The sequence below is a fragment of the Hyperoodon ampullatus genome (genome assembly GCF_949752795.1).
Source record: "Hyperoodon ampullatus genome assembly, chromosome: 9".
Classification (NCBI taxonomy): domain Eukaryota; kingdom Metazoa; phylum Chordata; class Mammalia; order Artiodactyla; family Ziphiidae; genus Hyperoodon; species Hyperoodon ampullatus.
In genome coordinates, this window is record NC_136922.1 from 15,929,970 (window position 1) to 15,946,250 (window position 16,281).

Genomic DNA, 16,281 nt, shown 5'->3' on the forward strand with positions numbered 1-16,281 from the left:
TTTCCGCAAAGAGACATGAAGAACCTGAGCTTCAGCAAGTCCTGAGACCAGGCGTGGGATCTCAATTACAAGAGAGTGGGTTCAAGGGGGGAGGAAAAAAAAAAAAAAGGAAGGCTGTGTCAGATGACATTGAGAGCCACACCAAATGACCTCTCACAGTTTCCAGTATCTGTCACACTGTGTTGTCATTTCCTGTGTAACTGCCTGCATCTCCCCTTTAGAGCATCAGCCCCAGTGGGCCAGGCAAGGTGTTGGTCTCGTTAACCCTGTGCCTGCCCAAGTGGTTAATTTACAGTAAATGCTTATTAAAAATTGTGCGGTAAAGAAGTATACATACATTCCTAGTATTGTATCTTTGATACTAAAGTGACTCTGCATTCTCCAAACACAAACCAAGCAGGGTGACATGTAGAAGGAAGCCAGATGGGCTAGGCTTGGTGGTGAGGGCAGGCGATCAAGGACAAATTGTTTACAGTTCTTGGTCTCAGCTGGTTTAGAGTTGGCCATTCCTGGCACCAAGACGATACAGCAGTTGACAAGAGTCCCTGTCTATCAGCGATAGGATTTTGTAATGCCACGACTCACTTCTCCTAGAAACTTTTAAGGGCTTTATGTTTACCAAGTGTCGTCCAACCCGTGGTTTAAAAGAAGAATGGCAGTTTTATGTCCTAGAATGCATAATTTATGTTTGACTCTCAGCACATTTTTGGGGGCACACATATCATGTAATCAGGGCGACTGAAAAAAAAAAACCCAACCATCTCACTATGCCTGCCAAACAAAAGATATTTGTGCAGAAGGGTGAATAAAGCTTTCCTCTGGTCTTCTTGGTAATGCATCTCAGTCTCAGATGCAAATGTTAATCTGGCTGCAGAGAAGAATGAACTTTGAAAGGGTCAATTCCAAACAATCGAGTATCTTCCCAAAGCAGCAAAATTGCTTTAGTCTGGAATCATAAAATGCGTAACGACTTTCTCCTACTGCCATCCTGGGTCACGGACTCTAGAGGACACTGCAGGTGCCCTGCCTGGATCTTCCCATCCACCAGCTGCTGTGGCACTGGCTGCTAAAAGCTCACAGCTGTCCCCTTCTCCAGAAAATTAGACCTAGCCACTGTGTCCAGGAGTGAGTGCGCTCTCTGGGGGGATGGGGAGTGGGGTAGGGAGACTGTAGCTGATGATGACCTGGGCACACAAGGCCCCACCCCTTCGCCTCCAGGTGGAACCAACCCTGTGGTGCAATTCATGCTCCAGGGCCCCCTGGAGACCGCATCCTTGCCGGGCTCCTTCCCCTGTCCTCTCCCAGTCTCCTCACTCCTCTTCCCCCACAAGCATGCCCTCAATAAACCAGGCCAACCTGAGTCCCTGCTTGTAGGAAATCTGACCTAAAATGGGGAGCAAGGGCCTCTTCTGGGATTTTGGACAGTTTGCCAAGATCGGGTTGCTCTCTTAATTTTCATTTTGGTTTCAGGGTTTTCATGGCTGTATATAAGGAGAACGACTGCTTGATAATTGACCAAATGAACATACTTTAAGTTCATTTCAAATTATCCATTTATATTCTGCATCAAACATCATTGCAATGATTTTGTTTACATGTCTGTCTTCTGTGTCAGGCTGAGGACGCTTTGAGGGCAAGAACCAGATTTTACCCCCAATCCCCAGGAACCTGCACAGTGCGTGGCCCACATACCCTCAGAGGAGGGGTGATGAATGGACAATTTGGATGGATGCATTTAACACAGCATCCAGTGATTATCTTTGGAATTTACAAAGTTTATAAATATTTAGGACATGGATTTAAAAAGAGGAGTACTTGGCTTTCATAAATTTGAGTTTCACGACTGTTATGATGACAATAATAACATTCCTTGGTGATTAGGAATCCTTATTTTCTTCCTTTCCCTTTCTTTACTCTGCCTGGGTTTAGCTTTTTTTCCTGAATTAAACCTGTCAGATTTGAGTCTCTTTCTTTGTAACTCACACGTTGGTCATGAGCACAGTTCTATTTAAAGCTCCTCGGTAGAGAATATGAATTATATGGATAGGGAAATCATGATAGTTTACATTTCCCATTCAAGAGTTGGTTTCTATTTTCCACTTCAATTCTATTGAATTTCAGAGAAACAATGAATAATTTTTTAGTATGTATCATGTAATATTTTGGGGCAATATTTGGGACATATTTATATGATATTCAAATTTAACTGGGTACCCTGTATCTTTCTTTCCTCCCTCCCTCCCTCCCTCTCTTTCCTTCCTTCCTTTCCTATATCTTGCAACCTCATCTTTGGTAAAATAATCTTAAAACAATGGCTTTTTTTCATGTTATAAAAGCTGAACTTATTGAATAAAATCTAAGATATACCTGCCTCATGCTAAATTCTATAGTAGATGATGAAATTAAAAAGTTGTAGGGTATAAATTGAAAAGGTTCAATAGTTAAAAATTGAACTTTAAAGACACAATACACAAAATGTGGATAGAGTTAATTAAATCAGGGGTTGACAAACTTCCTATAAAAGGCCAGAGAATAAATATTTTGGGCTTTGCGGTCATAAGGTCTCTTGCAAATAGTCAACGGTGTCTTTGTAGCTTGAAAGCAGTGTAGATAATATGTAAATGAATGGGCATGGCTGTGTTCCAATAAAACTTCATAGGGCCATAGTTTGCTAATTAAATCACAATATTAGAAGATTGTTACAAATGTTTAAAAATGCATTTTTAACAAAGCAATTCCATTTTATCTACAAAAGTACTTTAAAAAAGTCCCACACAATTCTCTACAATTCTGCTAAAGGTGGAATGAAACTGGCACTTTCATGCATTATTGATGATCCTGAAAATTAATTGACGTATAAATTAATTAATACCTTCCAGAAATTAATATGACACATTATTTCAGGAACCATAAAACCCTGGGTAAAGTAGGACTGTATTTTCAAATGTTTAAAAAATATACCAGCTACTCAGAATAGAAAAAATAGAAGCAACTTAAATGACCACAAGTAGGGGAATAGATAACTAAATTAAGTAAATTTATTGAATGTCCAAACTCTGCCCAGGGACAGGCCTGGGCCTGAAGTTGTGCACAGAGTGAGAGTTTGGAAGGAATGCCTGTGGCCCAAATTTGTGAGCCACAACTACTGAGCCTGCGTGCCTAGAGCCTGTGCTCTGCAACAAGAGAAGCCACCACAATGAGAAGCCCACGTACCGCAACGAAGAGTAGCCCCCGCTCGCCGCAACTAGAGAAGCCCGCGCGCAGCAACAAAGACCCAACACAGCCAAAAATAAATAAATAAATGAATTTTTAAAAAAAGAAGCCACTTAAGGAAATACTATGCATGCTTCCTAAGAATGGTAAGATTACATAAGCATAATAAGAAAACACTTATCACAGCTTACGAAAGAGAGGCATGGACATATATACACTACCAAACGTAAGGTAGATAGATAGTGGGAAGCAGCCGCAGAGCACAGGGAGATCAGCTCGGTGCTTTGTGACCGCCTGGAGGGGTGGGATGGGGAGGGTGGGAGGGAGGGAGATGCATGAGGGAAGGGATGTGGGAACAGATGTATATGTATGACTGATTCACTTTGTTATAAAGCAGAAACTAATAAAAAAAAATAAAAAATAAAAAAATAAAATAAAATAAAATAAAAATAAAATAAAATAAAAATAAAAAAAAATAAAAAAGAATTATACTGTTAAAAAAAAATAAAAATAAAGTATACATACACTGGTAAAAAAAAAAAGAAAACACTTATGATATAACAGGAAGTGACAAAAATCCATGTACAAGCTTGTCTAAGCATTCTGATTACAATGATATGAAAGCATAATATGCAAAAAATGGGAACTTGTAAGCTGATAATAATTAATGATTGGTGGAATTTCTCCTCAGACTTTCTGCAGTGCCAGTGCACAGCAGTGGCTCCAGGCAGGGATGCGTGAATCAGGGCTTCTGGCTCTGATTTCTCACGCCTCATTCACTAGCTTTGTGATTCTGTGCCTCAGTTCTGTTGTCCGTAAAATGGGAATAATGACAGTACTTCCCTCCTAGAGTAGTTGTGAAGTCTAACTAACAGAATATGGAAAACACTTCAAACCGTGGCTGGCACATACTATTCTGGATGATTTGCCATTGTTATTAGATGACCTTTATATAGAGTAGGTGATTTTTTATAATGAAACAAATACTTTTCTATTTCTCATGAAACACTTCAAAGTACAAGCCTACTTTTAGAATTAGAATGGAGCTCATTTCAGCAGGAAGCACCCCCAAGGGTCTGTTATACTTACAGAATCAATTCAATGTGTGAATGAGCCTGGAATCCTCCTTCCAAAGGCTGGGAAAAATAGACATCTATGGAATATTGTACATCTGGTTCTAAACAGATGGGTGTGGGAAGCAGCACGATTCTGTATTAAGAGAAGTAAAGCAAAAATTCAGTGACAAAAGTACGGTTATATAAGCTAAGCGGCCATCGTATTTGGTGTGTTTCACGTGTGCCGTGAAGTGGGTGCCACTGTGGGATGGAGACCGGGTTGAGGTCCAGACCAGCTCAGGTGCGTTGGGTGGACAGTCAGTTCACACTCAGATGCTCTGTGGCTCTTCCGTAGGGTTGTGCTAAACAGCAAAGCTTTGGAAACTGGCCGTGGTTTGTCAGGACGGCTCTGGGAAAAGGATGGAGCAAAGGTCCTTCATTCCATCTATCAGGCTAATATCAACAGGGTCTCTGTTTTATTCAGCCACAAATCTCCAATGCAAAATTAGTGGCCTCAAAACTAGACTCTCAGCTGTTGAGATAACTCAAGCTGAATACTGTCCTCTCATTCGCGTAGCATTTCATTTTCTCACATCTCCAGGCATCTGGGGAATGGGAAACAAACATTCAAGATCTAGGGTCAGGATATCTGGGCTGGAGGCCTGGTTCTTCTACACATTAGCTATAAGACTCGGGCAAGTCATCAGAGTGTTCTCGTTCTCAATTTCCTACTCATCTGATGAAGACAAAACCTACCTCCTTGAGTTGTTAGCAAGATTCAACACAGTATGAATGTAAAGCAGAGCATAGCACACAGTAAACACTTAATAAACATTATGTCTCCTCTGATACATCTCTACTCTCACTTAGTTCCTGGATACAAATTCCTGATAGATGAACAACATTCTAAGAAACGTTCAACGTTTGAGGACAGGCCCCCCGCATACCTGGAAGCTGCTGGTAAAGGCTGAGGCTTTGGCTGTGGGGTCTCACGTGCACAGTGCTTGCTCTCTCCAGCCAGGTTAACCACCATCTGGACAGTTCAGTTATCTGCAGACTAGACAGGCATCACATAAGAGCACGTCCCTGCGAGGATGCATGCACCAACATATTCCTAATGGAGAGTGCGTGGGATAAATTTGCAACCCACGGCCCGCTCAGAGAACAGAATTTTGGAGCTGAGAGAAGAGGTTCGCTCTCAGGCTCAACGCTCCGGTGTTTGAATTGTGATCCAGGTAGAAAGAATGTTGTTTCTGGCCATAGATGTAATTCCTGGGTCTAGAAAAACCCTGGCACTCCTGACAGGTCTAATCTTTAACCTCTGTCTCCCAAAGAGTCAATAAAATCATCATGTTCCTGACTTCCTAATACCATACACAAAAATAAACTCAAAATGGATTAAAGACCTAAATGTAAGGCTAGACACTATAAAACTCTTAGAGGAAAACATAGGAAAAAACACTCTTTGACATAAATCACAGCAAGATCTTTTTGAGCCACCTCCTAGAGTCATGGAAATAAAATCAAAAATGAACAAATGGGACCTAATGAAACTTCAAAGCTTTTGCACAGCAAAGGAAACCGTAAACAAGATGAAAAGACAACCCTCAGAATGAGAGAAAATATTTGCAAATGAAGCAACTGACAAAGGATTAATCTCCAAAGTGTACAAGCAGATCATGTAGCTCCATATCAAAAAAACAAACAACCCAATCCAAAAATGGGCAGAAGACCTAAATAGACATTTCTCCAAAGAAGATATACAGATTGCCAACAAACTCATGAAAGAATGCTCAACATCACTAATCATTAGAGAAATGCAAATAAAAACTACAATGAGGTATCACCTCACACCAGTCAGAATGGCCATCATCAAAAAATCTACAAACAATAGGGCTTCCCTGGTGGCGCAGTGGTTGAGAATCTGCCTGCTAATGCAGCGGACATGGGTTCGAGCCCTGGTCTGGGAAGATCCCACATGCCGCGGAGCGACTAGGCCCGTGAGCCACAACTACTGAGCCTGCACATCTGGAGCCTGTGCTCCGCAACAAGAGAGGCCGCGATAGTGAGAGGCCCGCACACCGTGATGAAGAGTGGCCCCCGCTTGCCACAACTAGAGAAAGCCCTCACACAGAAATGAAGACCCAACACAGCAAAAATAAATAAATAAATTAATAAACTCCTACCCCCAACACCTTCTAAAAAAAAAAATCTACAAACAATAAATGCTGGAGAGGGTGTGGAGAAAAGGGAACCCTCCTGAACTCTTGGTGGGAATGTAAATTGATACAGCCACTATGGAGAACAGTATGGAGGTTCCTTAAAAAACTAAAAATAGAACTACCATACAACCCAGCAATCCCACTACTGGGCATATACCCTGAGAAAACCATAATTCAGAAAGAGTCATGTACCACAACGTTCATTGCAGCACTATTTACAATAGCCAGGACATGGAAGCAACCTAAATGCCCATCAACAGATGAATGGATAAAGATGTGGCACATATATACAATGGAATATTACTCAGCCATAAAAAGGAATGAAACTGAGTTATTTTTAATGAGGTGGATGGACCTAGAGTCTGTCATACAGAGTGAAGTAAGTCGGAAAAAGAAAAACAAATACCGTACACCAACGCACATATATGGAATCTAAAAAAACGGTACTGATGAACGTAGTAGCAGGGTAGGAATAAAGACGCAGACATAGAGAACGGACTTGAGGACACGGGGAGGGGGAAGGGTAAGCTGGGATGAAGTGAGAGAGTTGCACGGACATATATACACTACCAAATGTGAAATAGATAGCTAGTGGGAAGCAGCCGCATAGCACAGGGAGATCAACTCATGCTTTGTGACCACCTTGAGGGGTGGGATAAGGAGGGTGGGAGGGAGGCTCAAGAGGGAGGGGATATGGGGATATATGTATACATATACCTGATTCCCTTTGTTGTACAGCAGAAACTAACACAACTTTGTAAAGCAATTATACTCCAATAAAGATATTTTAAAACAAATCATGTTCCTGGATCACAGAAACAAACAAAAAAATCCTTCACACAAAGATATATTTCTTTCATATTAGTGCATATATATTATTTTGTAAGTTTATATTATTATATTATTAGATCTATTTATACGTATCTGTATGAATACATACATATATATAGAGACATACACACACACATATATACAGATAGACAGCGAGAGAGAGAGAAAGAGAGTGCATATGCTAATTAGCTAAACTCTGGAAGCCTTACAATCAGGAAAAGCTTTTTAAAGCTGTCAGAGATATGTTCTCTCTATACAAAAATTAAATATATTTATGTGTATATACACACATGTAAAAAAAAAATGACTTTCCTGTCATACTCACCAGGTCAAAGTTCCTTGTAGTCCTTTGCCTTTCATGTGTAAGTGAGAAACTGAGAACTATATCATGTTAAGAGTGTCAAAGCAGATCATCAACTCTGGTCATACCATAGAAAGTGAGCCCTTCCAGAATGTGGTCCCTAGAGAGACTCTGGGGGCTCTGAGGCCACCCCCAGCCATATAAGATATTTTTCAGGGCAGATGGTCTGTGGGGTTTCATATCATCAAAGAAAAGGTTATACAAAGAAAAGGTTAGGAGCCACTGCTCTAGATCAAGTGTTTTTCTAATTTGGTTTCTCTTCCTCTTAGATATTTCTCAAAGGGTGGGGGAAGGCTAGAAAGGTAGCAGGCAAGAGGTGCAGGCTACTTTTAGCTTTTCTCTCGTTTCCTGGTAAAATCCAAGTGCAAATAAATACCTGTACTGCATCCCTATGAATCTGAATCTCTACACAGGTTTATTACATTTTTAGAAAAAAAAAAGTCCCAGGAGGGCAGGATTTGCGTTATTTTAGTTATTTATTGTCCTTATACAAACATTCCATCACCACTTCCCTAGAACTAGTATCTTAAATCTATAGCCCCAGCTTTAGCTTCTCTCCACAGAATAAGGCGTGTGCATATGGCTGTGTTGCTTTAATATCTTTAGGAAACCCTTTGGTTTATAATGCTCTCCAGATGTTCGACTTTTTGCAAATCCTGTTAAGATGAACGTAGGCAAGATTGGAATGGAAACACTTAGCTCGAGAACGTATTTCAGTCAGCTCGGAACCACCACGGTGGAAGTGGAGGAAAGGATACCTGAGTTTCATAGCGAATGGCAACAGCAAAATCCATGGGAATGGGGATGTTCCCCACAGCAAATCTCAAGCCGGCCCCAGGGAGAATGCTGGAAAATCCAGGTCCCATCCACGTAACAGGCACCCCAGGAACTGGCCCTCGGAGAACGACAGAAACAGCAGGCAGCTGGCCAGAGAGGAATAAACACAACTTTGCCTAGAGTGAAAGGCTGGAAGAGTTCAGGGGGAAAACAAAAACAAAAACAAAACCCATGGGTTTCTTGATGTGTATATGATCCATCTGAGTCTTGAATAGATTATCCCAACCAGGATACAGTCCAGAATACAGCGGAGAAAAATGTGCTGAATCTGCAGCTTTGGAACATACATTACCATATAGAATAATCACTTGGAAAGCACTGTCACTGGCCAGTACGTTATGTACTCCACGTGTCATGTACTGAGTGATTCCACATTGGTGACCTTGGCTTTTCCCAGATCTGACTGTGGAGTTCTGGCTAAAATACGGAGGGCAAGAAAATATTCCCATGCCTACACTTCATGGATTTTGCCTTATTGTGCATGACAATGATAAAACCCACCCAGATTTTTTTTTTAGATGTTTCTTCCATGCAAATATGAGAAATGATCTTCTCCCATCTGCTTGGGGGCACCTAAGTACAAAACTGCTCACACACTTGATTGATTAGCAGCCCTGCCGGTCACAATGCTGGATGTCAGCCTGGGGCCATCTGGACCCTATAGATAATACTTCCTTGATGACTTTTGCATCTGCCTCTCAACACTTCCAGCCTCCACAGGAATGCTGCCTCTTGTTACTTTCTGCCTGTATTGCTGCAACAGCCTCTTGGCTGTTCTCTCCGTGATCTCGCTAGTCCAATACATACCGCACACTGCTGCCAACAAGCATTTCAAACGCTTTCTCACTGCCAAGAGCATCATGCCCAAATTACTTAGCCTGGAGTTCAAGTTGCTCTGTGATCTACCACAAACTGCTCTTCACTTGACAAATGTTCATTTAGTAACAATTCAATCCCCGCCTCTGAATCAGGAATGCGTATACAAATAGGACAGATTCCCAGTCCCAGAGGGGTTTAGAATCTTGAGTGGGAGACAGAAAGGTAAATCAGAAAAGAGACAGAGGTGTATGTAAACTCATCTCTATGCAACGTTTTTCAAACTTTAAAAAAGGTACTCTGGAATTTGCGACACTGTAGGTACCCCCGCCCCACCCTGGGATCCCCCTTTCCTTGGTTGGTATACCCATCTTCCAGTTGCGTGTCTGCGTGTGTGTGGTTTCTAACAGCTCACCATTGCCCCCCTTCTCCGGAGAACTGCCCACTCCTACCCCTGGGGTAGCTCACAGCCAAAGACTGCCTGATAGGAGGTTATAAACGGCTGGCCCTGTCGTCTCAAGGGGCAGGACAAATTTATCTGCAGTGTATGTTCCTGACTTTCTCTGTGGATCAATCCAAGTTTTGTTCTACCTGAGACCACCTCTAACTCTTTCCTCTTCTCTGCCATGCTTCCTTCACTCTCTTAAGAGTGTTCCCGAAGAACACTGCCTTCATAAATTACATGCACCTGAATCCGGTCTTAGGCTCTGTTTCTAGGGCCAATGACCTGAGACAGTTCGTAGCAGACAGTGTAGACTCTAACATGCATTCCTGGATGTGGATCATTTACTGTTCGTCTGGCAATGAGGAACCCAGTGGGTAACGTGTTGATGACCCTTGTGTAGCAGCAGAGCCATTGCTGAAACAGTCATCTGTGGCCACCTGGGACAGGATAGAGGGCAAAGGGGAGGCACTGACTTGAGCAAGATTTCTGATACAGGGGAAAGGGTAGTTATAAGGACTGTGGACATGGGTGGCTATTGTTGCACACCACTGACGCATCTGATGAAAGACGATGGCAGGCTCAGGGCAATCAATCAGCAACGTAGAGTCAAGTGTGAGAATCAGAAGGGCTCCCTGGCAGCATTTAAAGAAGCTCATCTCCTTTAGTGAGAGGGCAGGAAGAGCTAAAGGCCAGGCACAAGACTTAATTGGAAGAGCTGCGGAACTTCCGGGAAGGCTGAGTGCTCAGCTTGGGTAAGTCACCTATGCCCAAGTCGGGCCCTCCCTTCACAGGGAAGCAGGGGGATCTTGAGGCATGGGTGATGCACATGAGAATCGTGAACCTTGAGGTTCTCCTGAGCACTCTTGGACTAGAGGAGTAATCCACTCACACTTATTCGAAAATAGAGCCCCCCCCATCCTCGGCCACCTCCATCCCTGCCACATTTGAAGACGAGGCAGACATCTCAAATGATGCAGGTACCTTAAAAGAAAACGTACGCATTCCTGAGGATCTGCCCCTCCTGACCACTTGCCTGATCATTAGGGTCAAGTTGCAGCATGATCTGATGGGAAAGGGCTGGCATCTCCAAGAGGGACCTGGTTAACACGAACAAGTAGCAACTGGGAGAGGATGGCTGGGCATGGATCGTGAGGGGTGCCAGATCAAGGGGACAGAATATGAAATCAGGTAAGGAGAGTTTGTTGGTTTGGGGTCACCGGTGATAAAGGATTGAGCAGCCTGGCAAGGGCCCCAGAGCCCTGTGAGATGCTTGGCGAAAGCTGTGGTCCAGAATCATGAAGCAGAGCTGCCGGAACGGCTGTAGCAGGCTGGGGAGGATGGGTTACAAGGCTCAAAGAACTAGGCGTGCTTGAATGGATATAAGACGCAAGGCTGGAAAACCCATCAGCTGGCTATGCTCCTTGTCCATTTTTCAAGACAGTGAGGAATGAGCTGGTGAGGGGGCCACCAGCTTCACTGAGCAGCAGAGGATGGGGTACCCTCTGTAGGCTGGTAGCCTAAACCATTACAGAATTGCGCTCCTCGGTATCAGTGTGGTGGCCAGGATCGCAGACTATCAAGGGTTGGAGAGCATTTAACCCTCAAGAGCAAGATGGGTATCATTACAATGGTCAGCGAGGTTGGAATAGGAGACAAGGGGGCCTGACCTACAGGAATCTTCTGTGGAGACGACTAATAGAACATGATGCTCCTAGGAGCAAGACAGATGAGCAGTCGACAAAATATTGCTTAATATGTGTAATCCAAAGTGATCAGGTATGAACTGGCAGAGGCTGAGTTCAGCCACCTCAACAAAAGACATAATCCTTTCCCAAATCTATAGAGCTGAGCAAATTCTCAGACCCAGACCCCAGTGACTGAATGAGAGGCTGGGTCCCAATGAGGAAAGACTCTTCACCACCACAGCAAGTGTTAATTCTCTCACTTATCTCCCAAAGAGATCTATGTTTATTTACTAATCTATTGGGGAAGCAGAAATGCCTAGATCTTTTGAGGGCTAATGGATACAGGATCTGAGTTGATACTGATAACCATGTACCCAAAGTGCCATCATGGTCCCCCTGTTAGAACAGGGCATATGAGGGTCAGGTAGTAAATGGAGATCTGACTTAGGTTCTTTTCACACTCAGTTCTCTGGGTTTACTGAAGCATTGATTGTTTCCTCTAATTCTTGTATATGTATTGGAATGGACCTACTTAGCAGTTGGCATTGATGTTAGTGCTCCTATAGTAGGAAAGGCCAAGTAAAACCTTGTGAAATGCCCATCCTCCATTGCCCTCCCCACCACCACCAAGCCAAGATAGTAAATAAAAAGCAATATTGCAAATCAGAGGCATTCTCAAAGTGCCACTCTCAAGACTTGGTGGTGGGTCTCATATCATATCTCCATTACAAATTTTATACTAATATAACTAAGTTGTAGCCCCACTTGGCAGCTGTCCTGCTGGAAGGAGTATCATGACCAGAGCTGGTTACCACCACCCTGGTGCATGATACGCAGCTACTGAAATGCAAAATGTGCTTTTTTCCATCTCCATGAGGAAGAAAAAACAGAAGCAATTTGTATTCGCTTGGGATGGGCAGTCGTGTATATTTATTCTTGCCCCAAGGCTATTAATTCTCCTACTCTCTGTAACAGTATAGCCCAAAAGAATCTGGACCATCCAGATGTTCTACAAAATATGACACTGACTCCCTATACTGAAGGATAGTGAACTGGATCCCTTGGTCTAAGGCGATGTCATGTGGTGTCCCACAGTGAGAATCGGACACTCTATGGCCTTGGTCAGCACCACTCTCTGACAGCTCAAAGAGTGTCTAATTCACCAATGTGGAAAAACACAACTTCCTCAGCCCAAGGGATCCACTTTACAGTAGAAGAAGTGTATCAGTGGTCATGCGACTTTGGGATCCACTGTTCCTACACAAACCATGGCATCCAGAAGATGCTGACCTGAGATGGCAGTGGGATTGGGCCCCTAAAAGATGCATTAGCTTCACTAGCTTGGAAATGACACCCTGTGAGATGGGGCAATTTTCTTCTAGATGTTATTTACTCCTTAAACCAATGGTCTTTATGTGATACTGTGTCCCCAGCAGGGAAAAAGCATGGGTTTGGGAACTAAGTAGGAGTAGCCAAGCTCATTGTCACTCCCAGTGACCATGAATTTCTTATGTTTGTAGTTAAAATTGGCACTGCGTGCTATAGAGATAAATAGTATAATTCAGGTGAATAATTTAAATTTTTAATATTTCTTTACTTAGAATGACATTAAATAGCACATAAAAATATTTTGACAAGTTGAGAGACTATGGAAGAAAGTAAAAAGCTTTATACTTTACTATCTTCAAGGGCCCTTTCCCTAATTTCTGAATAAGGGGCCCTGCATTTTAATTTTTATTTTGCCCTGGCCCTGCATTTTAATTTTTATTTTGCCCTGGCCCTGCACATGGGTCTGAGCATGGCAGGAGTGAACGTGAGTCTATGCTGTTAGGGTACTGCCTGGTCCCCTTTACTGGGCCACTCTATCTCACCACCAGCTCCTGGGATTGTTGGTTGCTATGTCTCACAGCTGCTCCCTTCTCTTGAGAACTGCCCTTGGCTGATGTGAGCCACCTCACCTGGGAGGTGATCTGCATCTGCCCTGGCAGCCTACAGCCATGTCTGCCTGACATGAGAAGACAGCCCTGGGGCCTTAATGGGGGACAACTCTGTGGTGCAATTTCTGCTTCACAGCTTCCCCAGGGAATCAGGCAAGGCTAGACTCAGGCAAGGCCTAGATGCCACCCTTGCCTCACTTTCCTCGCTCCCCAGCCTACTGCCCTCCTCCCTGACAGGTTTCTCCTGATGAGTGCTTCCTTAGTAAAACACATGCACCCAGATCTCTGTTGCAATCTCTGATTGTAGGGAATCCAACCTAAGACAGTGACTCAGTGCACGCGCGCACACACACACACACACATTTATATAAAACTGAAATAAAAGTTTCATAAAAAAATGCTCTTGTTTTATAGTCTTCTGTTGTACTAAACTGATCCAGTCAATTGATTTCATGACCTACTTACTAGTAGGCATGACCTGCAGTTTGAAAATTACTGACCTATGGGACTCCAGAGATAGAAACAATTATGTCCAGATGTCAGGGTAGGGAATGTCAGGGAAAGATAAATCTGAATTGGGTCTTAAGGGATGACTAGAAGTTTTGCAAGTCAGTAATACAGAGGTGGTCATTTCACGCAAGAGTCAGGAGAGGAGGCCGTGGATGCTTTGAACAGTGTTTCTCAAAGTGCTGCCAGGGACCACTCGTATCACTTGGGGTGCTCGGCAAACATGCGGATTTCTTTTCTCCCTCCCAATGATCCAAAATGTGTGGGGTTTTTTTTTTAATCATTGTGCCAAACACCTCAAATATTTAAATCCAAATGAAGATCACAAAATGTACCCATGTTTTCCTAAGTCTTCGATGGTTCCAGTTTGAACCTCATTGCTCTAGAGCAACACTGCCTAATTGAACTTTCTACAATAATGAAAATGTTCTATATTTGCACTATCCAATACAATAGTCCCAGGTATAGAGTTACCTGAAAAAACTTGACTAGTCTCACATTCCCTGATTCAGCATCTCAAGTGGAAGGCCCTAGCATCTGCATTCTAAACAATCTGGGCAATACTTATGCACAGTAAAATTTAAAGGTTCACTGATCTTTGCCACAGTGAGCAAGGGCACTCCCTACTTTTCTCTTGCAGGTGGACTTCAGATTGAGATGCCTAGAGTCAGAGAAGGCTTCATGGGCATGTGGCATGGGAACAGAAACAAGCAGAATAAAGAGCAAAGCCTCTGTGACTTGGTGCACATGGGCCTGGAAGGAAGAACACCATCTACGAAGCCTTCTCTTATCCTCTCAATTGGAGGTGGTTCTCCTTAAGTGGAATCCATGTCACATTATGTACACCTCTTTATGATACTTACCCCACCCTGCCATGCATTCATTGTTTGTATTCGTGGCTCATTTCCCCCACCACAATCTTAAGGGCAGGCTCTAGGTCTAGGTATTTCCATTTTCATTCAATCAATCATTTCATCCACTCGAGAAAGTCTCTTATGAATAAGGAACTGTTTCAGCTGCTGGGTTTATGAACAAGACAGCTAATGTCTGCTTTCCTTTGCTTTTCCAACATGCCCCTTCATGCATATGCACACAAGAATGCTCAGTAAAGACCCCGGCATAACAAATGAACAAACAAACAAACAGGCCTAAAGTGGCCCTGACTTCGAGTGAATACTAGTTGGCTAGCTACAAGGTCTTCAGGTCTCCTCTGGCCTTCTGAAGCCATCGGAGGCAGGGCCCTGTGGAGGCGGCATCACCCTGGCACTCACGCCGGCAATGACCAAGTACATCCATCTCAGATTCAAGGGCATAGTCACACACCATCCCCAGGGACATTAGCACGTCCTTTCCTCTCCATCTGGGAAGACAGTCATTCCTCAATACTGCATCTCTCCTTTCTACCGTAAGAAATTGTAAATTCAGAGTCTGACTCTTCAACTCTCCAAAATCTTATTTTCCAGAAATTTTCATTTTGTAGAGAAATAAAGCTATTGAAGTTTTCCCCAGAGCCTCGAATTACTTTGAGCTGGCTTCTTCCTTTCCTTCATTCTATTCTTCAGGATAATAGGGCTTACACTGGCTGATCACTTACATGGGCCACGCATGGTTCTAAGTGCATTACCCGGGTTATTTGCTTATAGCACAACAGACAACGACCCTGAAGAAATGGTTTACCTCACTCTGGTCATCTGCTCGAATGCTTTGCTTCTGATTTCTCTTCAGTATTATGCTTCCTTTGTCAGTTATGAAATCATCTCCTTGTTGCTGGAAATACACATCACATGTAGGCAGAGCTGTTGCTAATATCTTAAAAAGAAACGACCGTTTAAGTAACCAACAAAAGTTCCAATTTTACCAGAGTTCAAGAGTTTCAGATTATACCATACTTTAAAAGGTAATCATGATTCTCACTTAATAGCTTCAGGAAGAACACATAGAAGCAGCTTATAATTTTTTGTTTCTCTATGAAAAGGGGAAATTTTTAGTGGTCCTAAGCCTATGTGTTGGGTTTTCTTTTTAAGGGCTGCTCAACTAGTGCAATTCTAAACTTTGAAAGCACTTCTTCTTTTCTATTGGTTTTGTGGTGTTTCGAAAATTAACAACATGCATGATATACAGATTCAAAGATTATTAGATGTTGTAATTTTAACTCTCCAGACCAATTTCTCTTAGTTCTCATGGTTTGCAGAATCTGGTCTTAAACGTTCCCATGAGAGATTATACCAGGATAGCAAGATTCCACCAACCAAACTATTAAAACAGCAGAGTAGCATTCATGCAACTCCAGTTTCCTTAAAATCCTGGGTTTTATGGGACTCTGTTTTATATCATCTCCTTAGTCATTCAGCTGCCGACCCAGTTAGAATCTC

The 16,281-nt window shown here is 42.9% G+C and overlaps 1 protein-coding gene across 1 annotated transcript in view; it reads right to left on the reverse strand.

The window, feature by feature from the left end:
* Positions 1–16,281, reverse strand: part of LAMB4 (laminin subunit beta 4) — a gene marked incomplete at both ends in the record, with an annotated part of 126,236 nt that overhangs the window by 50,130 nt on the left and 59,825 nt on the right. The window contains 6 exon segments of the mRNA XM_079711249.1: positions 4,303–4,313; positions 4,316–4,422; positions 5,216–5,310; positions 5,314–5,325; positions 8,441–8,635; positions 15,587–15,718. Of these exon segments, the coding sequence (XP_079567375.1) occupies positions 4,303–4,313; positions 4,316–4,422; positions 5,216–5,310; positions 5,314–5,325; positions 8,441–8,635; positions 15,587–15,718 (552 nt within the window).